We start from the raw sequence: 14,607 nt of genomic DNA on the forward strand, positions 1-14,607 counted from the left end.
AAGAACCTTTTGAACATTAAAGCATGGATCCATGTCACGGTAGAAGCACAAAATACAAATATAAAACCTGAAAATAAGCATTATAGGGCCCCTTTAATGAAATGTAATATACGTATTAACTTTCATCCCAACGTCTCTCCGTCTTGTCTTTGTCAGGTGAGCTCTCTGGGTGTGGCCACATTCAGCCTCTTTAAATCATTTGTGAAGATGCCACGACAGATAAGTATGTAAAGACAAAAAGTAGTACATTTACCGCAACCATAAATCTACCTCGTTGCTATAGCAATATATCACTGAAGAACACTTTAACTCTGACATTTACATCAGCTTGAGTAAGCAAAACCATGCAGGTTGAGTGCAGTATATTAGCAGTTGTCTCACTCACATTGACAGATTCATGGCCGCCATATTTGACTCTGACTCGCGGCTCCTGAACCACATCCAGGTTTGTTCCAGTCACTGTCAGGGTTGTGTGTCCACTGTTTGGAGAAGAGGAAGGAGTTTATTCATAAGCAAGAAGAACTACTGATCAAACACATTACATGTTACTTGTTAGACGCTTTTATCCAAAGCAACTTACTGTGGACAATCCCCACAGGAGCAATTTGGAGTGAAGTGTCTTGCCCAGGGACACAACGACATGCTGACTGCAGTGGGGTTTGAACCTGTGACCCCCTGATCCCAACACAAAGGCTCTATCCACTGCGCCACACGCCTCCCATGCACATACTGTATGAGCTCCAGGTAGCCAATATATATATGAATGCAAACCACAATTTAATGAGAGTGATGGCCGCAGAGAGAGCAATCTTTTTAACTTTCACACCCCACATTTTCCAGAGAAACTGCATTAATGCGGGTGTGAGGAGCTATAGCTGGCATGGTAGCGCTCTCTTTGTTATTGGGCAGGAGAGCCAGATCAAACGGCAAACCAGCTGGCTGCTGTTTTATATTCATCCATGACTGTGAGGCTGGCATAGCATGAATACAGGTGCTGCTTGTTTACATATCTGTGCTCGATGTGATTAAAACAAACAACACTCTCTAATCTTGGTATAACCTGTGCAGCAGTGTGAGCTTAGAAAACTAGTGTGGAATTTGAAAGTAAGAGAAGGAGAGACAAAGAGGGTGGAAAAACATGACGGAAGAGAGGGGAGAAAATGGCTTCAGAAAAAGTGGCCGGTATCGGAGTGCCAATCCTTCTCTTCTTGCACTTCAAAGGGTACCTAAGCTTGTAGGGCCACATAGTGGGACCGCACATTCATGATGAGGGCTCTTGGTTGCAGCTCCACAAAGCTCCTCCTCTCACCAGGCTGAGGGCCAGGGTGGCTCTGTGAAGTCTAATCTGCAGGGACGAAGTGCTGTGTAATCCCACCCCGGACCAAAATAAGTTTCTCTAATTATGCGGAATACAGGTAAGACAGTTTTAGATTTGATAGAATGTAGCAAATTCACTATCTTTGTAATATTTGCAGCATCAAACTCTGAATTAATATTTAAAATGACATGCAGCTTAATAAAAGTTATATTTTGAACATGGATTGTAATTTTTGTTGCATTAGTCATGTTGTTTCGAACACTGATTTGATATTGTGAAACAACCTTGTTATACATGACAACCGCAACATCTAATTTCTTTGGATTTATCTCGCTGTAAACCTGCGCAACATACAGATTGCTAGGCACTGTCATAATCTGCACTTGGCAGGCCACCGCGTGTAGGCAGTAGGGGGTTGTCATATGTTTTGATTTTTTAATAAAAACTGCTATATAATTATACTGCTAGATTATATGGATGCTCTCGTCGATTAGCTGACTAATTGGTTGTTTTGGTCTCAGTTGACTAAGATTTTTCTTTTTTGTCTTAGTCATTTTTTTAAATGTTTTTCTATTTGTTTACTAGAACTGTATGAGCATGTCTCAAGATTTAAAGCCGTGTTTTTGTTCCATTCTTTGTGGAAAAAGGTAGTTTTACAAATCTGTCAATTAAATCGGGAAATCTTAGTTAGAATGTCTTTAGTCTTAGACAGTCCTACTAAATAATAAATGTAATGTTAGAAAACAGACGCGATGGATAAATAGAAAGATTTGCTCAACGCCCATTTACTAATGCCTATGTGCGTCATCCTTCTGTCTATGTTTGCCACGCAGTACTACTGACGTTATACTTCCTAGAAATAGATTTGCAACTTGTGCACAGTGTTTGTTTAGCATTTGAATGATATGCTATTACATTTCAAATACTGTAAACAGAATATGCTATATGAAGAGCAGCTCCCATTCACACCCTGTTAGAGCCTCCATTCAACCAGGGGCCTGCTTCATCAAACATGCAAGCTGCAATCTGCTAAATCAAATCACTTCCTCTTACATTAACTACTACACGATATTCTAATCTAAACTAACACCATACTCAAAACCCCCAAGCATACGAGAGCACTGTAGAACTGCTGAAGGTGCTCTGTTACCATTTTGTGGACATTCGTGGACTTTCTTAGGCAATAAGACCACATGTGGCTGGTTACTGTGTATACACGGTACTATGATGCGTTGTGTTACCTGGTGATGCTCCACAGGGGTTCAATGCGCTGTACTGTGGGGTCCTCTATGTACTCAAAGGCCAGACTCCCAGGAACGTTGGCCCGGTCCACACTCAAACTGACTCGCACCGGTCCGGCTCTCGTCACGGACGGTGAAGAGAAGCACACGATCTCCGACATGCTCCTCCTGGGGGGAGCATCAAAAGAGCGGTTTACACATCGTTTCAATTTTGACTGCCCACTCATTACTGCGGTTGCATACCCCTGACTTCACGCAGTTTTAAACCATGCACATTAACACGAGGAAGAGAGGATTCATTACAGCCAGTCCCATCCCTTCCTCTTTACAGACACATTAGGGATGGAACACCGTAATTAGAGGGTGCTCTAGCTAATGGCTCCCTCGCTTCAACCTCCTGACTCCTACCATGTGAGCATTTTGAACTTTAAATAGATATCTATAAATACATAGAGAACAATACCTACTGCTGTGGGTCTCTCCACCGCCGACAAGACTTTTCATGTATCCCACCAACACTTAATTGCATCTTAAGTGCGCTTCTTTAAATAGAGTGATCTTTTACTCTGTTTCGTAGAGATTAAAGAAGGCTTTGATACTGTGTGCAGGCACTTTCATTGCCCCTCTAAAGGATTGTAAGATTAAATATCACATTAGGAAGTTGTGTTATCATCAGACTTACCTGTACAGCTCGCAGGTCTGATTCCCAAAGTACACGGTTACAGTGCTTCCAGCGCCCAGATTCTCCCCGACAATGGTGACCTTGGTGCCCCCAGATTCAGGTCCTCTGCCTGGGGTCAGAGCCAGCATTGAAGGGGTCTATGGAGAAGCACAATTAATTATGTTTCATTCACCAAAGATCAAACACAGAATACGGCTGTCTCTATAATCGTCTACTGGCTTTGACTGAAGAAAACGCTACAAATTAACAACTTTTTTTTTTTTAAGTAGACAAAAGAGCTTCTTTTAAAAAAAAAGATATCATATCATTGATAATGTTTTGGCACATTTGTGTTTCTTTTATCTGCATTGTTTTTGAAACTTGAGTACGTTTCTTCCAATGGAAATGTTTTGGGCCGTTGAAACGCATTTGCACTTGTCGGTCACAGTAATAAACACTACTTAAAATGTTTTTAATAATACCGTTGCCCTTCAAAAGCAAACACAAATCAGTCTTGGCTTGAATGCAATAAACATCATACTTTTGATTAGCCATGTAATGAAAATCGTGCAGAAGGTGAACAAGCCATAAGAAATACTTTCGTAATGATGATGAACGCTCTTATGCACAATCTCTTGTACTCAGAAAAAATGAATTATCTTATTCTATCTCCCTCTCTAGTTTATGATTGCAGTGGATGAATTAAATCGTTTTTCTGGCTTTCTACCTGCAATCACATGTTCAGCCTAATTCATTGCAAACACTTGATGTTTGCTTTGGCACAAATTGACAAAGTAAATGTTTTTCATATTCAGAATTACCACAAAGGAGTAGAGCTGGGAGGACTGCGTGCGTAGTTCTGGTCTGCATTCGCCAATGCACAGCTTAACTGGACCTGGAGCACTTCCTTTAGGAGCTGCAGCCATCTCACACACAATCCTGTCAAGACACAAATACACAAATGAAGGTGCATAAAACAACAGGCGTGCAACAGATCACTGTGCATACAAGTAATAACACACGCCAGACTGCAGAATCACTGCACTGTATCACATTTGTTATCAACTGCACAGTGGGGAGATGGCCTCTGCTGGCCAGTGTGATTGAAGCAGACTTTCATAGAAGTTGTGGGTCAATATAGAGGGCCATCTTTCTTCCTAATGGGAAACCTATAACAGCAATATAACTCAAATGATAAACTGCACCCCTCCCCATCTCCAGCACGATTGCCACCCACCATTACCTCCGGTTGCCATGACAACATAGGGGTTTCTTCAATAAATCAGTATTTCCTGTCAGGTCAATAAGATAAAGTGTGCCATGAATAAGTCATTATAGCAACTGACCCCATGCTGAAATTAATGGTTGTAACAGTTGTAATGCCGTGTTTTAAAGCACTGTGCGTGCCAAATGAATGGCCCTGCGAATGCACTGCTCTGCGCAAGGAACTCTGCTTTCCCCCTTTTACAATAAGAGCATCCAATGAATCCTCCCTGCCCATCCCTTCTATTCATACATCACGAGAGTTTTCCAATTTTCTGCTGGCATGTTCTTTTCCTTTTCTTTTTTTCCCCTGTTTTTACAAGGATATAAATAAAGTCCCTGCAGCCAGAGCCCAATCGCATTACATGGCTGTGAGAGAAACACATGGCTAACAGATTGTCCCTCCAGTCAGCGACATGCAGCGCATTTCAATTACTGCTGTGCCGACAGCCTCATAACGACAACGACACAAAGACTGTCTCTTCCTTTGGCTGTGACTGCACCACGGCAATGCAAAGCCCCCCCCCCCACCCCCACCCCCCCACACACACACACACACACACAATCATACAACCTGATGAGGCATCTCTGGGCTCAAGCCTTGTCACAGATTCTGTTATTGACTGTGAGAAGAAATTGTGCAATAGACAAGAGATTGTGTTTTTTTGCTTCTGTTTGCATCTGTACAGTATGCCTGTGTACAGTACAGTTTGATTTCATGCGTGTCTGGGCAGGGGAGGGGAGGAGTCTCTCTTACTGTTCTGCAGTAATGTATCCCTCCTCCTGTGGGGTGCACTGCATCCCCGCCACCTCAACGTTCCCCTCCAGCTCAGAGAAGGACAGACCCAGGTTCAGGCCATGGATGGTGACCAGGGTGCCCCCCTCCACAGGGCCTGCCACTGGGCTCACCTACATAGGAAGGAGAAGAAAGTGGTGATGAGGACAGGATTTCACATACAGCGATAGATATCACCTTTTGTTTGTGGTTTGTCAACTAATGGTTAAGCCTGCAATTCAAGTACAATTGTTGTACACATTTTTTTTTCAGTTAAACACAATCAAATCAAACTTTATTTATATAGCACTTTAAATACAAAAAGGTATCTCAAATTGCTTCACGAATCAAACACACAACAGACAATTTATAAAAAATAAAATTAATACTATCTTTGTGATTAAAAAAAACACTATATACCAACGCAGGACTGAATAAAACAGGAATAAAAAGTTAAGAATAAATGAATACGAAAATAAGAAAAAATCAGTTATAAGCCGAATAACAAGGGTGGGTCCTGTGTTTGTTCTTAAAAATATGAGTGCCCTCAGGTGTCGGAGGCTGTGATAATAGAATGATACCTCTTCGTGGGTCTAAAGGCAATATCATGTATAGATTTATATGCAAGAGTTTCCAGTATTGGAGAGTGATGTGCCATAACGAGAGCTTAACTCCAGAATGATTATTAATTGTAATGTGCTGCAGTTTTAGTTGAGAATCACACGGTTTAAATGGTTTTCCCAACCCAAGAGGAATATAATTATGGTGAAACACTAATTCTGTATAAGCTGCGGTCAGAAATGTGACTAGTACTTGCTCAAAATGTAAATTCGTAGCTACTTTAGGACAATAACGCTTGATGTCAAATTGTATTTTCCTTAAAGGGCAGCTAAAACATTAGCATAATGTAGAAATGCTATGTCAAAGGCAACTGGGCTGTTTTTTTAGATGTTCTATTCTTTGAGATTCTTTCAGGATTCTAAAGTAAGTCCAGCTGCTTTTGTCTTAGCACTTCTACATGACCTGAATGACTGAGCTTCTTCACAGAGTCTTCCCACACTTTCCGTGTAAACTCTATGTAAACATTAAGTAGATTTACCGTAAGTCACATTCTGAAGGGTTTTATTCAAAAAGCCTTAAAACCCACCATAATTCAAACCAAACTTTAATGAATAATGCATTGTATAGCAAAACCTTGAGGAACCCTTTTCACAGTGTGAACTTAACCACCATGGCAGGAAACCTCCGGACCTGCAGAGCAGAACAGGAGTAACTCTCCCTCCACCCAGCACCACTGGGTAGTTGATACATTCTGCTGCAGCTCCTTCAGGAACACTAATAATGTGACGGGGACTTCAAAGGCTCGCGGCTCTTTGAAGTGGAAGAGCCTGGCATCTCTGTGCCTGACCCACTGTGCCTCATTCAAGAGAATGAACAGGAGTTTGTGACATAAAAGATCCATCACCACTCTCTAAACAGACTGAATCCGTTTAGCTGTCAAGCACTTTAGGTATTCGCCTGGCGTGGGATAGAATGTGAGATAGCTATACAGGAACTTGGAAGGGATATTTGAAGGTGGTCAAAGATAAATCTTGTGTTTTCTACCAAAATAATAGGAATAGCCTTGCTCAAGCGCACAGAACCCCCACAAACTGCCTGAGGGGAGCTGTACAATGGCTGACCCTGCGCCATAACCCCTCATGTGTGGTATCTAGGAGTGGAATTCAAAGAGGTGCAGTTCAACTTTTTAGTTGGAGCTTGCCTTGTTTAGAATTGCATTGTGTTGATTGACCAATAAATCAAGCACCATATTGTTGTCTGATACTAAGTGGTACAGGTTTGCTAAGTGGTACAGGTTTGCTATCCTGGCTCCAAAATGGTGGAATGAGCTCCCCATTGAAATCAGGACAGCAGAAAGCTTACACATCTTCCGGCGCAGACTGAAAACTCATTGCTTTCGACTCCACTTCGAGCAATACAATTACTAACAAAGAATTACTAACAAAGCACTTATATACTAATAAAGGACTGGCTTATCTAAAGCCAGTTGAGTAGCACTTGAAATGTTTTGGCTCTATGAAACCCGATGTACTTATATGATTCTGTTTTCTTCAAGTTTGTATCTTCTTGGTCGAATGCACTTATTGTAAGTCGCTTTGGATAAAAGCGTCAGCTAAATGCAATGTAATGTAATGTCATGTAAAAGTAGATGCATGGTTGAAGAAACAGGCTTCAAACGATATGTCCTTTTTATCTTGAGCATTAGACATTAGATTTTTAAAGGCAGTTTCGCGAAGGACATTTCACTAGCCTTTCACTAAATATGCGTACTGTAGCAACAAAACCATGGTATTTGCTCTATAGAAATCTTGTCTATTATCACAAAACTAAACTAAACCTAACCTGAGGTCAAATCAGCTGTTTCTGTCACAAGAAGGATGGTAACACTAATCTACTCAGTTGGCCTGAGTGAAATAAAGAATGTTCATTCATTGTAATAACCTGCTTCACCTTGGTCAGACACTTCTTTTACTTCAGTCAGTGAAATTGGCTTTTTTATAAAAAAAAAAAAAAAAAAACTTAACTAGACTTTGCCTTCCCTACATCTTAAACTTCAAAGTTTCCGAACAAATTCTTGCAATGTCATGATTGCTTTCATCTGGTTAGCCAAGTTCAAGACTAAGTAAAAATGAAATATTAAGTTCAAGAAATCCAGTCTTCTGAAGTATAACGAAAGGTCACATTGCTGCTCTGTTGTTTTAATTGGCATGACTAAAAAAAGTTTATAAGACTACCAACCCCAGAAGTTGCTTATTTTAAATAAAACGACTTTCTGAGTAAAAGATGACGTTCACATCCCACACTTGAAATGCACATTGTATTTGAGGCTGGTTGAGTGAGTGACTGACTGGGCGACAGCCAAAAAAACTAAACAAACAACTGACCTCAGTAATGCGTGGGTTGGTACACTTGACATTCCTGGCAGAAAGGTCCAGCCAGCGGCTAGCGTAGGGGGAGATGGGAGGACAGTGCTGCTTCATGGTGCATCGGCCCTCGCCGCTACACCAGCCACACTGAAACTTCCTATCCGCCCGCAGACACATGCCACAGCTGTCCCGCTGGGCGCTGCACTTGTAGAGATGCACTGTGGGAAAACACATAAGACAGTTAAGATCAGTTTTAACATCAAGTCTTTTTTTCACATTTCAATATTGATGTTTCCGAAGAATATGCCTGCTATAAATAGGTTGTATATGCAAATGTCAACCATAGATTATTCAGTGGGATCACCAGAAGGTAGTCATGTTATAATTTGATTTAAAGAGGCCCTATTAACACACCCCCCCCCCCCCCCGTGCCTGAAATGCCTTGATTGGACTCCTTTGTTCATAATGACATCACTATGTAGCACTCGCGCTACCACTCGCTAGCATTCCAACACATTGTACGTGAGGCTACGTGTCGGGACAGCGGTTGACCAATCACAACAGAGCTGGCCAGCTAACCAATCAGAGCAGACTGGGCTCTGGTTTCAGACAGAGGGTGAAAAGAGGTGCTGCAGCACAGGCAGTATGACAAAAATAAAGATCTTTTTGAACATTAACATGTCACAGTAGAGGCACAAAATATAAATATTAACCGAAAAAATGTGCATAATATGTCCTCTTCATCAAACTGATCAACCAAAAGTTGACAAAACTCAGCTCCAAAAATAACTGGTTTCAACCACTGGCAACCTGAGAATTAAATAAAAATAAATTAATAGAACATTTGAGGAAATTCCTTCTTCCAAGTACTCAGAAAACATATGCCGAATTAATCCCTCCTTCTTTGAAGTCTGTCTCTTACATCCTCTCCTGTAAGCAGCTCATATTTATGCCCATATGAAGTAACTTCCCTAAGTAATGACGAGGCTTGTTGAAATTCATGGCCATCTCCGTGTATATCCATGGCTAAGTGGGTTTATTTAATGCACAGCCCACAATGACAACTGACAAACAGCTTTTCTTGGATGTTAACGGAGAGGAAAACAAGAGCAGCTGTGAGAGCCAGACCTAGCAAATATGAAGATTCACCCTTCACCCCTCCAGGCACACGAGTGATTGGGTGCTTTTTGATAACAGTCCTTGCTATTGTGAACTTTATCTCAAAGCCTTTTTGGAACATCGGAGCGGTCGCTATGACCCATATATCCCCTGTGGATTGAGTGCTTTACACTTCTTTGGCCTGGCAGTGATGGATTGCAGAGGCACCTTTAATCTTCTCGGGATTGTCGATGATGAAATTGCCGTTCCATACGATGGAGAGGTCCACTGCCAGGTCACTGATCTTCACACCCTCGTACATGTACTGAAAAGCAGAAAAACAGAGAGTGAGAGAGAGTGCGGTAAGTGGATCCAGACAAAGAGAAAGTTAAAGTGAGAGAGAGGTTTGAGTAAAAAAAAAATGATACAGAGAAAGACAGAGTGGAGGAAAATGAGAGGGATGAAAGGGCAGAAGAGAGACGAGGCTTTTAACCATCTGTCATTTCTGCCATGGTTGTCTGCTCCTCTCCTCTTTGACATGTGGGGACGCAAACCCTGGCTGGGGTGGCTGATCATCCACATCTGAGGAAAATGGCCTTTTCATTTATTGTCACACAGGAGCAAGGTATGCTCTGCATGGAAATAACAAAAATCTCTGTGTTCATCCCAAACCTGGGACTTTCCATATGTCAAAGTCATCACATTCCCGGTTGGTGAACACCTATATGTTACTCAGACAATTTACCTTAGAGACAAGGTGGTATTGAAGTAATGGTTTTCAATTATTTACGCTTAAACCAAACCTTTCCTTTTTCTTCTTTCGTTTCTTCCTTTCCTGTCAGTCTCCTATCTCTCAAATGCTTTCCACCTTACCTTATCAATCTCGCTTTCCCTTTCCACTACTTTTTCCTCAGTGTGCTCAACACCTCAGGCGGCATTCACTGATGTACCCTATGTACCTTGCCTACACAGCATCCAAGCTGTCTGCCTCATTTGACAGCTGTGAGTCTCCCACTGGGAGTGTTTGAGGTCATACCGAGCTGTTCTGGCACTGCACGCTGGTGCTGTTGAAGCGCAACGCCGTGACACGGTGCCTGACACCCTGCACATGCACCACGCACTCGTAGCCCCGCTGGCCCGACTGCGGCTGGGGAAGGTTCCGGGCCTTCAAGGTGATGGGTCGGACCTCACCGGCCGGAAGGAGAATCTCCCCGGTGTGAAGGAGCTGAGGGCAGTCCTGTGAAAGCAGAAAGCAAACGCATTTCATTGTAAGAAAACATGCATTTGGTTATGTTGTCCAATGTCCATGTTGCCAAGCCTAATAAGCATAATATATAAATAGTATTTAATAACTTGTTTTCCCTTCAGAAATTATGATATCTTATTTAGGTATCCATTATATACTAGCTTTGTATATGTGCATCTGTCTGTCTCTCTACTATGTAATCTGTATTAGTACATGTCACAGTTATATAAACATGAAGGACTAATGTAGCACAGGGATTAATGGGGCAAACAAATTGCTAATCCAAATATAATTTGCATTCATATGCCACATATTACACTTCCCACGACAGTAAACCGTGTTAGAAGACATATTTAATATTTGTTCATCTATGGTAAAGTCAATACTATTTTAAAGATGATCCCTTTTTCACATAGCGCCATCATCACGTCAGGTTTTTTGAGTTTTGAGGTTAGCATGTGATGCTAGCATTGAGCTCAAATCCCCATTGTGCCTCTAGAGCTGCTAGCAGAGCTGTATACTCTTTGTCTGCTTGATTCTTTATTGGAGCTTTATCTTTTACATCTCGATCAATGGATTGTGTGTTTGAGGTAAAAGTGTCACACAGCAATAGATTAATGTTGCTCTTGAAAGCTACACTTTAATCAGCTAATGAGATTGTAGCGGGAATGTACATTACCCCTGAGGCGTTGACTCTGCCCTCCTGGAAGGAACAGCTGCTGGGGTCGTGGGTGCACAGGTTGCGATATTTACACCAGTGACAGCGAAAAGTGCTGTTCACACAGGACAGACACCTGCAGGAGGAAATGAATGCATCACTTCATGGCATGGAACATTTAAATAATGCCTCTTGTTTATGGAGTTGCTCTGCATTAACATATTATGAAAAGAAGAATCAATCCTTCTTTATTTCACAGATCTACATCTTCCTCTCCAGGGTGAGAGGATTTAAAGGGGAGACTGATGAAGGATTAAGCTTTCTGTTGAATGTATCATGCCAGTGTGTTTTTTTGAAAGATCAGATGTCCCATTTTCCTATGCAGACAGCAAAGAATGGTAGTCTTTTTCTCATAGATGACAATATATAACCGTTATTATGAAGTCATTTCAGGAAAGCTCCATTCAAGTGCTTCTGTCATTGAAGCACTTTTAAGCAATGACAAGTAAAAGTGAAACAGTGTTGCATAAACAGATGTACTGGGAATACCTTGCCCTTGTACTGAGATTACATTATACATTGAAGTTTTTTTTAACAAACCCTTGCCTTTTATAGTCCTTTATATTCACATTTTTGACTGCAATAAAAACAGAACATCTAACCCATCCAATTCTGGATTATCAACAAAAACATGAATGAAAAGGAAAACAGAATAGTTGATTGGTAGAATTACACAACACATTGGCTCTGATTCAGTGAACTGCAGCCAACGGTCAGTTATGGATTAGAGTTGAGCTGAAGCAACCCTGTTAGACTGGATTTAATCCATCTCGTTCAGCAGACGGGGAGCTGCATTTCCATACAACTTTGGGTGTAGAACTGGGAGATGAAAAGATGAGAGAACAGAGATGTGTGCTGCACAGCTGTTGATAAACCAAACAAAGCAATTGGAGAGCTCAAAATTGAACATGTCCTATTTTCCTGTGGGGGGTAACGCAGGCTTGGCTGTGTATAATAGAAGTGTACCACTGTGCAGAAAACAGATCTATGCACTTTCAAAGTCTGTTCTCCTGAATTTGGTCGTGCAATAAAATGAAACCCTGAGGAAACTATAAAAACCACTAGCAGAACTCCAATACTGCAGCTCATAGCAAGCTACAAATGTCAATAAATGCAGTGCAGCACCATTACATTTTTGATATTAATTAGCTGCCCAAGGCCAGTATGGACATAGTGTGTGTGTGTGTGTGTGTGTGTGTGTGTGTGTGTGTGTGTGTGTGTGTGTGTGTGTGTGTGTGTGTGTGTGTGTGTGTGTGTGTGTGTGTGTGTGTGTGTGTGTGTGTGTGTGTGTGTGTGTGTGTGTGTGTGTGTGTGTGTGTGTGTGTGTGTGTGTGTGTGTGTGTGTGTGTGTGTGTGTAATATGTTTAGGGGGGTCGGGTATTAATAGAACTGGACTGGCAGAGAGCTTTAAACACTGGGTAATTAATTATGGAGTGTGATGTGTTGCTGATGTGATGGTGGTAGTGGGGGAGGTGGAGGAAGAGGTGCTGGGTAAGGAGTGTGTTTGGTTTGAAATATTAATCACAGGAGTTCACAGGGTCACTCCGTAGCTAATGGAGGCTGTATTTTTGCGGTGCGGATGTGATGAGCTCCCGACTGTTTCGCTCTAATGGCTTAATATGGTTATATTAGGGCATTCATGTTGCAGTCAAAGAGCGCTTTGAATACGTGGCATGTGCGTCCACTGTGGGCTAATTTCCAGGGTTTGGCTATGAAAACACCATGCAATCAAGTGTTACATTCTAGAGTGAACTTATTCCTGTATTCAGTTTTAAGTCTTCATCTTTCGGTATAATTTATAGCACAGTTAAAGGTTAGTAAAGGGCAGCAACACCTAAAGAAAGTAAGGACATTTGACTTCCCCTCTCATCTATTACACAAAAGGGAAAATCTAATGATAAGGTCTTTGAAGTTATTAATTCAACATTGTATGATTTAGCCTTTCCGGAGCTTTGTTAAGCTGTGAGAACTCTGAAAGTGCTGATTCACTGACATCTTTTAGAGCTGACAAATGCTGCTAATTGGCATTCATCCTAATAAGAACCACCTTTGTAGCAGTGTATGGAATTACTATTCAGATGGAAACACTCTTGTCATTTACAGTTAGGATGAAAAAAAGTTGACATTAGCATAATGGCTCAAAGTCAAGGCCCAGTCAGGAAGCCTATATTGGCAAGACAAAACAGAAGAGCATTTAAATAAAGTACTCTACAATTTACATTACTTTATTTGCCCTCAAGGCACTGGAGCAAGGCTAAAAATCTAAATCTAATATCTTAAAACAAACAAACTCTGGCAGGGCCACTTGGGACCAAATCAAGTCAGGAAAGAGATCTGTGAGTCTACTTCGTATCTATTCAGGGCTCCTCTGGGACTGCTGGCCTACAGCAAAGCACACTGTGCGTCTACAGTTGTGAATATGTATAAGGTATATTGCATGAAAAGAGCCTTAAGAAGCCTATCTATTTGTACTATCAATAAATGAAAAAGCCCCAAAAAAGAACCCTTAAAAAAAAATATATCTGCTTTGGGTTTAATACAAATAAATATCACTGGGTTGCACTGTTGTTATCTGTATTTAAAGCTGTAAGCAATCCGCCCACTGACTGCCAGTTTAAGCAAAGTCGAAACAAACAGGCCATGGCAAATGCATCATGTTGATTTAAATGAAACCTGACAGATAAATTGAACTGAGAGGTTATCTAACAGCCCGATCTTAAGTGGAGTTGTGAGCATCAGTACATCATTGCCCTAAATTAAGTCGTGCTCTCCCATCTATTGAACAAATCAGAGCGTGGAGGGGGGAGGAGGGAGGGGGGCTGGCAGCTGGACTCACGTTTGATGGGTGCTGCAGTTGTAGAACTTCACCTCCGTGCTGGCGACCATTCGACCCGTCTCCTTTGAGTTTAGACGGAGCTCTACGCCGGCCCAGTCTGAGGGAGGGGGAGAATAATAAGTGAAAAGGCCGAAAGAGGGAATTAATAATATGCAAGCGTCAATGACAGAGAGAGAGAGAGACAACAGTGTGAAAGAGGAACAGAGACAGACAAAAAAGGAAGGGTGAAGGAACGAGAAAAGGAGGTCAAAATGAGAAGAAATGTTAATACTTTTATCACACTTTTGTAAAGAGCCACCTGGTGTCTGCGTCTCTGCAAGGGCACATTGCTGTTGTCGTGAGAACACCTTCAGTCATAAACTTCAATTGGAGGATTACTGTATATGCTCTGAGAAAATTCCACTGCTCCTTGGTACTTATCAAACTCTTAGGATAAACAAAAATGCAAGGTGGTCCATTTCCATTTTTTTGGATGAATGTGGCATATGATGATGGTTACATATTGTAACCCTAGTTCTATAAGC

General features: G+C 41.5%; 1 protein-coding gene across 1 annotated transcript in view; it reads right to left on the minus strand.

Annotated features, from left to right (window-relative positions):
• LOC117489875 (plexin-A2-like) overlaps positions 1-14,607 on the minus strand; it is a 68,609-nt gene that overhangs the window by 22,297 nt on the left and 31,705 nt on the right. Inside the window, exons 7-16 of the mRNA XM_034139433.1 lie at positions 14,084-14,180; positions 11,209-11,323; positions 10,320-10,520; positions 9,512-9,608; positions 8,204-8,403; positions 5,241-5,392; positions 4,042-4,159; positions 3,242-3,378; positions 2,560-2,727; positions 386-479 (exon numbers count right to left, since the gene is read on the minus strand). Of these exons, the coding sequence (XP_033995324.1) occupies positions 386-479; positions 2,560-2,727; positions 3,242-3,378; positions 4,042-4,159; positions 5,241-5,392; positions 8,204-8,403; positions 9,512-9,608; positions 10,320-10,520; positions 11,209-11,323; positions 14,084-14,180 (1,379 nt within the window). The remainder of the gene's footprint in view (positions 1-385; positions 480-2,559; positions 2,728-3,241; positions 3,379-4,041; positions 4,160-5,240; positions 5,393-8,203; positions 8,404-9,511; positions 9,609-10,319; positions 10,521-11,208; positions 11,324-14,083; positions 14,181-14,607) is intronic.

This window comes from Trematomus bernacchii, unplaced genomic scaffold (assembly GCF_902827165.1).
Source record: "Trematomus bernacchii unplaced genomic scaffold, fTreBer1.1, whole genome shotgun sequence".
NCBI classification, from domain to species: Eukaryota; Metazoa; Chordata; class Actinopteri; order Perciformes; family Nototheniidae; genus Trematomus; species Trematomus bernacchii.